This window comes from Xyrauchen texanus, chromosome 33 (genome assembly GCF_025860055.1).
Source record: "Xyrauchen texanus isolate HMW12.3.18 chromosome 33, RBS_HiC_50CHRs, whole genome shotgun sequence".
Classification (NCBI taxonomy): Eukaryota; Metazoa; Chordata; class Actinopteri; order Cypriniformes; family Catostomidae; genus Xyrauchen; species Xyrauchen texanus.
The window spans coordinates 38,462,466-38,472,698 of record NC_068308.1 but is presented as its reverse complement, the minus strand read 5'-3'; the positions used below and the strand labels follow the sequence as shown (position 1 = coordinate 38,472,698).

Below are 10,233 nucleotides of genomic sequence, written 5' to 3'. Positions count from 1 at the left end.
ATTCTCTGCACCCAATGACTGGTCACACATTAATGTGACTAAAGTGAACCTGCTTATTTTAATGATATTACATTTGATTTTAGGATTAAAGTGTAAGTGCAGTAAAATAAATATGACTATTATAATTATTATATAATACATTTAGTTGTTATTTAAGATGTTACAAATAGAAATACATGTTTTTTAATTGACAATTGTGCTTGCTCACGTGAGGTTAAAGGCATTATTTGTTTGCAACATTGAAACTATGTACAGAAGTTTGAAAAATAAAAGTGATTTGATTTGATTAGATATTTTAGGACAGTCAAAACTGTCTGAAAACCAAAAATAGATGTTAACTGGGTACGTATATTTGCAATTTGTGTTTTATGGTTTCATTACTGCAAACAAAGTTAAAATAGCCTTATAGTCTGTAACAATTCATTTGTGTGTGTTTGTATGGGAAGGGTATCTTCATAATTGTGGTTCAGTTGTTCAACCTGTGGTCATTCCCTCTGCATTCATCTATTCAATCATAGAATGAAGAATGTATTTTTGAGTGACAGGTGTACAAGGAAGCAAATTGTTCAAATTACCACTTTCATGTAATATACTAAACTGGTTTAAGGTATTGTTAAGAGATTACTCATGATTCCAGTAAGAGTCCGCCCATATGTGTTAATAAAGGCACTAATAAGAGTCTGAGGATGCAGTTCAGCATCTCTGTATTCTGGTTAAACTGCTGAAGAGAGAATCTCCCTGAGTTTGCTCTGCAGCAGCATTTAATCTCAGGTAATGTTACATCCATTTATTTTATCCATCTGGGCTGTACTCACTCTTTACTTTATGGATATGAATTATTTTGTATAACAAATTAATTATGAATTGAACATTTTTTAAAAGTTGTTTATATATAAATATATATATATGTGTGTGTGTGTGTGTGTGTGTGTGTGTGTGTGTGTGTACAGGACGTGGCGTTCGTAACAATGAGGTTTCTAATCTCGCTGTGTGTGTCACTTCTGCTGATTAATTGTAAGTGTTTTGAACATCTTTAAATACACACCTGTGATCAATATCTGTCACATACATTACAATGATGCAGGATTCAAATAAATGTACTGATTATCCTCACCCAAATATTAAATGATTATGCTTATATTCTGTTTAACAGGTGAACTGATCAATGGACAAACATCTGGTAATCATTCCTCCACTTTATATTCAATTATAATCCTTTATTTCTTCACCCTTTGATGCATTTTTTTAACCAGTCCAGGGCCTCGTTTCCCAAAAGCATCATAAATGAAGTAGCAATAGATGTATGAGTGCTCTGGAGTAATCGTAAAGCAATAAGAGCATTATAAGGACATCTTCAGGACAATTGCTAAATTCACATCATACAATTTATATATTAATAGCTACACTTTATGCTGAGACTTTAATATCAGTATATGTGCTTCATTTATTTTTATTTTAACAAACATGTCTAATAATTATAATAATATAATACTAATCATAATAATAATAATAATTAAATGCGTAAAATAGATAGTCTAATTGGATGAATAAATTAATTAGTAAATAAATATAGTTATTTGTGTGAACTTTTTGGACTAGTTGGTAGCAACAAAGTAGTGGCTTGATTGATTCATGCAACTGTATAAATTAATATTAGAGAGAGAAGAAAAAGTAATTAACTTGATTCGTGCATGTAAATCGTCTGTATATATATTTGCTCATTATTATTTATGAGCCAGATGCGTTTATCCTCGTCTCCTCTTGCTCTCTGACATTTAAAGGCTCTCTTGACAGCATTACAAGTTGTGTATCACCACACAAGCAGCATCGCTGTCACCGTCATCACTTTTGGGAGTAAAGAGCAGAACTCCGCTTTATTGGTGAATGTTCGCTTAAGCGCGTCTTCCAAACGTCTCCTTATTTTAATAACGCAAAATAATATTCAATTAATGCTTTGAATTAGCAGGATCATAGGCTACACAGTGTCTCCGCCAGGCACGTGCACACATAGACATCAAAGGGGGCTTGAGCACATCATGACCTTTTTTTGGGGTGCTTTTATATATAAATGAACACATCTCAACAATAACAAACGTTCGTAAAATTGCTCGTAGAAAACACTCTTAACCACTAGATCATTACTGTTAAACATGTCATACGGACTCCAAGAGTCACTGGAACACATTTTGATCCTGTGTTTACATGGTTACAATGTTTTAATGCTTAATGTTTTTAATGTAACATTTTCTCAATGTTGTAATTCCTAAATAGTTTACTAAATATATACTAACTATTGTTTTAGCTTACGTATATATATATATATATATATATATTTTTTTTTATCTCTGCCTGGTTGCTGTATTGTTTGTGCACTGGAAGGTTCTGTCACCAAGACAAATTGCTTGTATGTTTAAGCACATTTGGCAATAAAGCTGATTCTGATTCTGGTTCTGATTCTAAACGTGGATGCAGAAACAAGTTCGTACTTTTTATCACAGAGCTGCATATAAAAATATTATTTAATGAACATCCAAATAAAATAACAAATATTTTGTAAAAAATATGGCATTTATGAACATACATTTAGAAACTCCCCCAAAAAAGTTTTAGTCTTGTTGCAAGATCAGCTTTGCCGCATATCTATATATGTCTTCTTTCTTCCTCTTAAAAAAAAAAATCCAATCCATTATTTGATCTCGATCTCTCATCTTTCTCACACGTGTAATTCTCAAAGTAATCTGCAACACATAGTTCTATCCTAGCACTCTTATTATTGCATCATAGGACGAATCGCTTCTATTGTAATCCAATTGCTCATTGGATAAATGCGTTTATTAAATCAATAAATGTACATGTCAAATGTAAATGATCTCATCTCATCTGATTTTGGGTTTAGTATTTTAAGATAAACAAAAATAAACTCGTTTAAAGAAATAACCCACTTTGATTAGTATTAAGTGTAATTAATTAGGTGTATATAAAACACATTTACGCTACAAAGCTAATTGAACAATTCCTATTGAATGTTTTAAATTGGCTTAAGACATCTGACTGTGCTTACATTAATTACCACCAGCCAAGACCAATGTCAGCCAGAACTACACCAGCGTTGTTTTATTAATAGCAGTGGCAGTCCTTGAGTGTTTAAAAGGAATGTCAGTGAGCATGCCACTACATTACATACAAATGTAGGCCTACTTAGAAATACCTATAACCTACACATCACAAGAAAAAAAAATCCTAAAATTAATTCTTAAAAGTAGACTATTTACACATAAGCACCATGCAAACATGAATTGCGTAGTTGCAAATGTGTGATTGACATTCGTCACACCAGAATAACGTTCTCATGCATAAACAAAAGTCTGTTTCAGCGGATTTTAATATCAGGAATACAAGGATAATCGGATCAGAGAATATTTAGTAGAAACGGGACACTTCTATTAACGGTCAAGAGATGTAGAAAGGAAGTTCCGCCTTCACTTAAAAAAAGCCTTATTAGGACGCCGCCTATCAATCAACTTCACAAAGCGCATGCGCATTAGCTATAGGGGCCAGGATTTTGGTCTTAATATGAGGTTAAAAAGCACAATTTATGATTCCAGCGTTGTCAAATTTTACTGCTGATTTGAAATATGTTCTTGGATCGTAATCATGACCAAACCGTTTTGGAGATTTTGGTCTTTCTCCGTTCAAGTAGACCAGCGCTGTACTGTCATGACTGGAAATGTCCACCAGAGAGTGTTCCAAACATGGCCGACAGTGGACTGACTTGCTAGAAACATTTTGATCGACACGAGTGTTTAGACGTAGTTCAGATGTCCATATATAAGATTCTGTTTACACATCTGCAACAAAATCTGTGTGCATTATAATCACAATATTCTGTGTCGGATCTCAAAATCGGATGGATGGTGTAAAAATGCAGCCATAAATATGAGTAGGCAACAAAGTGACAGATCTGGTATAAAAATACTGTATGTTAGCTTGTAGTACTAGAAGACATGAATAGATTTCACCATGCTGTTGCATTTTGGTCTTAATGTACGTAAAACACTATTTTTACATTACTGTGTAGATTACAACGTTGCAGCAATATCACAAATATTTTTAAAATATTATTCCATGTTCTTGATTTACCATTATAATGTCGTTTAATAGTTCCAACCAATAGTCCAAAAGCACGATTCCTCCAGGAAAATTAGCTTTTTTTCTGGTCAAATAGTGTATCAAGATTGGAAAAGTAATTTGTTTGAAAAGAAATAATAACTGAAGTTTATTATTATCATTTATTTATTTTTAAGGTGGAACTTAGGGCAAAAAGCCCCGAAGGGGGTTACAGTGATATCGTGTTGAATACCTATAGGGACAATACTTATAGGGTACAATTTGTCACAATTTGTCAAGTATTTTTGACAATGATGATAAATGAAGATGAATGAGTTCAGGAACTGAAATTGACTAATTAGTTGAAGCTCATCCTATAATGGTGATTAGGATGCAAGATTGGACATGGGTGTATGTGTTCTTACTAAACACGACTGCATCGGAAACACTCTCCTGTATTTTAAAGTTACTAATTAATCAAATACCTAGGCCTACTGGTTAACCATTTCCTATTCATTTCAATCAAATTTGACATTTCATAACATCATAAGTATTCTATAAACAAGTGAATCTCCAATGTGATCATTTAATGAGCTCACTTTTATTTTGTATTTGTTCCATAATAAATCTATTCGGCCATCTTAAGAAAAACAATGTGTTTTTGTTACAAAAGCAGCGCAAATGCGCCATCTAGTGGCAACTGTTGTGCGCATTCTACAGAACTGTGCACGAGACATAAGAGTTACACACATGCCAGAAACAGTAACTGTGTGTGACAGAAGAGTGTTTCTGACATACACCCATGTCCAACCTTGCATCCTGATCACCATTATAAGATGAGCTTCAACTAATTATTCAATTTCAGTTCCTGAACTCACTCATCTTCATCCATCATCATTGTAGTCTAATGTATGTCTGTGCTGTTCAACTAAGAACTGTCAGTAAAGTCTTTTGAACTAATTCCTGCATCTGCTTGAGTTCTGACTGATGCCCAAAGGTGAGAACTATATGTACTTCCTTTCACACAGGTTTATCACTTATTTACCAGTTAAAAACAAAAAACAAACAAACAAACAAAAAAAATTCTATTGGATCAAAATAAATGTGATCATTTTCATTAGATGTATCTGAATTGAAGGTAAATGGCATTGGAAAATATGCTTTATATATTCGCTTTAAATTCCCTTATTTGGACAGTAAAACTCTTGGAAGTTGAAGTGCACAATAATTGCTGTTATCTCAATCAATCACCTCAGGCCTTCTCTGAAATCGCCTACGGACCCCCTAAAACCCCTAAAACCCCATCGTGGCACCCCTGTTGGTTCCTGGACCCCAGTTTGAAAACACTAGAGAAATGTGCTGCTCTCGCTAAATAGAGGGAAGCATAATGCTTAATGTAATGACCTTGAGTTCACTTGCTAAAAACACAGAATGTGTGAAATGGATCAAACAAAAACTGAACCAGAACATACAAGATATGGAATAGATTGACAAATAAGCTGCCAATATTTTATTTTATATTTTTACTCGAAGGTCCCGGAACATCAATTTAACCCCTGTATACAACTACCATATTTGGTACATAGGCTAAAGTATTTAAAGGATCTATAATTAAGGTTGCTCTGGTTCAGTGTTTCCCAACATTTTTCTGCTGTACGTAGGGACGTCAGATCCTGGGTAATGATGGACCCGAGTAACAGGGGGGCCACAGAAATCCTTTATTGAAATTATATTATATTATAATTTGTTGTATATATATACCTCCTTTTGGATTTGGGAGGGAGTTTTGACTTCTAAACATTAGAAATGATAATATATATTATTAACATGCTATTGGTTTGAATAAAACATTGCAAGACCTGTAAAAATGGGGTGTTCCCCTATCCTCCCATGTTAGCGACCCACACCCCCTTCATTAAAAGCGAAAGCGGTCTTGTCCAACGTAGCTACATAGGAGAATATTTGTTTAATATGCATGTAAACTTGATCCAAAATTAACACTTGTCACACGGCAAATAGGAGAAATATAATAGCTCCTGGTGTAAAAATGTAATGGAAATATTCACCAGGTTTTGGAAACATTATTAGCAACTGCATCATTACATGCTTTTCATTAAACAGTGAAAAACAATCAGATGCTGCTTAATAAAGTGACATGCATGGGGGCCTGTAAAGATGCTGACTACCACTCCAGGGAGTGCTGAGTGACTCCAGCCAGGACTCCTAAGCAACCAAATTGGCCCGGTTGCTAGGGAGGGTAGAGTCACATTGGGTAACCTTCTCGTGGTCACTCTAATGTGGTTCTCTGTCTTGGTGGGGTGTGTGGTGAGTTGTGTGTGGATGCCGCAGAGAATAGCATGAAGAATCCACACACGGTAAGGCGCTCAACATGCCACGTGATAAGATGCCTGGATTGATGGTCTCATACGCGGAGGCAGCTGAGATTTGTCCTCCGCTCCCCGGATTGAGGCGAGTCACTACGCCACCGCGAGGATTTAGAGCACATTGGGATTTGGGCATTCCAAATTGGGGAGAAAAAATATAAAATTAAATGATGTGCACAATTCAAATCAAACTGCCAACATCTGCCGCTACTCACAAATCTACTGAATAAACATGTTTTACTTCAGATGTTCATCTATGATGCCTAAATGTTATTTGTTTCATGAGATACATTTGAAATGTTCACATTAAGCCATAAAAGAATGTGAGGAACAAAATCTGCTGTCATTGAGCTCAGATACCATTATCAATTTAAAGAGACAGTACCGATTAAGAGTGTGTTCTGAGTGTCAATGTAAACATGTTTGTAAACAATAAACATATACATATACATATATATATATATATATATATATATATATATATATATATATATATATATATGTATATGCTAAATAAAACATTTAATTTCAAGACCTTTATTGATGGAATATAATTTATTCGACCATTTTTTAAAAGCTAAATTGCGACCAATATAATGAAAAACTGTCAAAAAACAGACTAAATTAACAACATGTGCTGAGAAAGAATATATTTTATATTCAAATTAAATGGACATTGTTAACAAATAACACCTAAATGAATCCATATAGAATAAAATCAAATCGAACCTGAAAATCTGGATCAATACTCAGCCCTAATTTTAAGATCATTTTAGACCCTGTGTAAATATTGGTTAGGACTGAACATCACGGCACTCTTCTCATTTCAGAAATGATATGGTGACTTTGCCAACAAGAAAACTCATAAATGTACACATGTAGAAGTTTTATTGTTAGTAGGATTTTTTTAAATAATGTATTGCTTGATTCAAATAATATTTGCATTTGAAAACAAAACTTTGTTATGAATTAGCACTGTTAATATCCATCTAAATTGTTTATACTGGATATTATCCCCAACAAAAAGCCCAAATTGGTCAGGGGGCCCAAAAATTGCTCTGTGCCCAGGGCCCAAAATGTGGTGCTACACCCCTGGCCATACACCCTCATAGCACCATCAGTAAGTACCACTCATCAAAAAAAAGATGTGTACCAAAGGCTAAATATAATATATATATATATATATATATATATATACACACACACACACACATATATAGAATTATCGTTTGTACATAAATATAATTTATAATGTTTATTCATCTTCAACAACAAAAACAAAACCGGTATGTTTCAGTGGGCTGTTATAGATTTATGTGGCAACTTATCTGGAGAAAATGTGGGAATAAATGTGTTATTAAAGAAAATCTGTTTGGATGTTGAAGTTTTGCACTTTTTATTTCCCCTTTCATTGTGAAAAGATCATTATTCTGGACTGACCATGAAAGTAAACTTCCAGTCCGGTCAGCAAACTAAAAAGAGTTCAACACTTCATCATTTTCTTCTTTTTTTATATTATTCTCTCAGTGTCTACAACTTCCAGCTCTGACCCATGCAATGATTATAATATTCTTGATGACTATTGGAGAGACATACGCCAAAATTATTACCAATACTATGGATATGATGACACACATGTTGAATGGAGTGGTTGGTATCGGCTGTATTTGAATGGAGAAAGTGCTCAAATGTCGGAGTGGTGTGTGAGTGGTGCGAGATGTGGTGGTTATACTGGACTGTATCTTACTGGTTCTCATCCACGACTTGAGGATGGAGTGGTGACCCGTGAAGTCCTGGGGACTAATGGATATTGGTGGTATTACTCTAACCAGTGTGGCATCTACAGATCCAACTCCATCCAAGTCAAAGCCTGTCCTGGAGATTATTATGTCTATAAACTCATCAAGCCAGATGTGTCACTCAACATGCCCACATACTGTGCAGGTGCGGTTCAAACTCTTGTGCTCTTTTATTACTCTGAGATTTGTATTTTATATATTTTTTTTTTCATGACACAAAAGCATGATTTTCAAAAAGGTCAATGTCAAGAGTTCATACTCAATATATATAGAAAACATTATTTGCACAATGCATCCAAGCATGTTAACAGAATTCAAATAAACAGAATTGCTTACGATCATGAATCTCTTCAATCATGAATCTCTATCATCATTATGCATTTTGAATAGGCCTATGATTCTCTAGATTGCATGTAAATAATGTGTTTTAACAGTACTTGTACCAATGACTCTCTTGTCCATGACAGTTGCTTTCAAAAGCATCAGCAATGATCCATGTTACAACTATGAGTCTCTGGACCGTCCCTGGAGAGCCAATAATGAAAGTGGATTGTGGATTGGTGATGAATCTTTCTCCTGGAATGGCTGGTATCGGCTTTTCTACAATGGAATGAACATCCAGATGCCAGAGAGCTGTGTTAAGTCATATACGACCTGTAATTCATACATAAGTCTGTGGCTCAATGGTCCTCACCCTCAGATAGAGGATGGAGTTGTGACCAGAGAGGTCTGTGGGGAAACTTATTGGACTGAATGCTGTAATTACAAGTCAGAACCAATCAGAGTGAAAGCCTGTCCAGACAATTACTACGTATATGAACTTGTGAAACCGCAAGAATGGAATGCGGGATACTGCACAGGTACAGCGTCTTACCTCCACTTTTTCACAAGTAAAGTTTAGCAGCTTTTCACAATTATTTTAGTCACATCTGAAAAATCCCCCTTTTTTAGATGTCAGCACTATATCACAGACGGTTTCCTCCACAAGTCCAGCTCTCATTACTGGATCCAGCATCACCTTGGGTAGGTTACTATAAGCAAATCTATAAGAAATAAATACATACTGTTCATAAATATATTCATACATACATCCATGAAATAATTAATTGGGGAACTTGCTACGGCATCTTTTCCAATTAAAGTTTTGCAACTTCTTCCTGTCATGATTATGTACTATTTTCTTACTATTTACAGTATAAGTTTACTTTGTGGTTTTTAATTGGACATTTTACCACCATTAATCCACACTGCAAATGAACTGCATCAAAAACAAATAGACTTCATTTAATGAACAAAGATCTCTGCAATGCAAGCAAAGGATTGTGACTAGAGGGAGTTAGTGTAACAAATGTAGCTGGTAATGGCAATGATGAAGATGCAAATGAAGACGACGATTAAGCAGAACCCAAGTGCAGTTTATTTTACAAACGAGATGTCCAAAAAAACGTGAACAAAACAAAAACATGGAAGTGACGTGACTTGACTTGATTTGACTTGACTTGACTTGACTTGACTTTGTACTTGGCATGAACAATAACACAACGTTACACAAACATCAATACTAGACAAGAGAGAATGGCAAACATGAGCACTTAAATACATGGACATGGGGAAACATAAGCCAATGAACAAACAGAACTCTAAACAAGATAACAAGACAATAAACTAAAACCAATGACAAACTAGAACTGATAACAGAGTAATCAAACAATGAACCAATGAAAACCAGACACATGAACATGGAGGAAACATGAACAAAACACATCTAGATGTTACAGTTAGGGTCAAGATCGAGAGGTAGGGTGTCTGTGTATGTATTTTGTATGAGACTCTTTCGAGACTCCAGAAAGTCGCAAGTTTTCTTCTAGACACAATCAAAGCAAATCTCTGTAGCAGCAGCAGTCATGTTCATCAAAATCTCTGAATGAATCTGTATCATGTCA

The 10,233-nt window shown here is 34.7% G+C and overlaps 1 protein-coding gene across 1 annotated transcript in view; it reads left to right on the top strand.

The window, feature by feature from the left end:
- The first annotated feature begins 658 nt into the window (after positions 1-658).
- The window catches only part of LOC127626545 (alpha-tectorin-like), a 37,272-nt gene continuing 27,697 nt past the window's right edge, over positions 659-10,233 (top strand). Inside the window, 6 exon segments of the mRNA XM_052102422.1 lie at positions 659-771; positions 951-1,014; positions 1,154-1,180; positions 8,019-8,435; positions 8,758-9,150; positions 9,242-9,313. Of these exon segments, the coding sequence (XP_051958382.1) occupies positions 969-1,014; positions 1,154-1,180; positions 8,019-8,435; positions 8,758-9,150; positions 9,242-9,313 (955 nt within the window). The 5' untranslated portion in view covers positions 659-771; positions 951-968.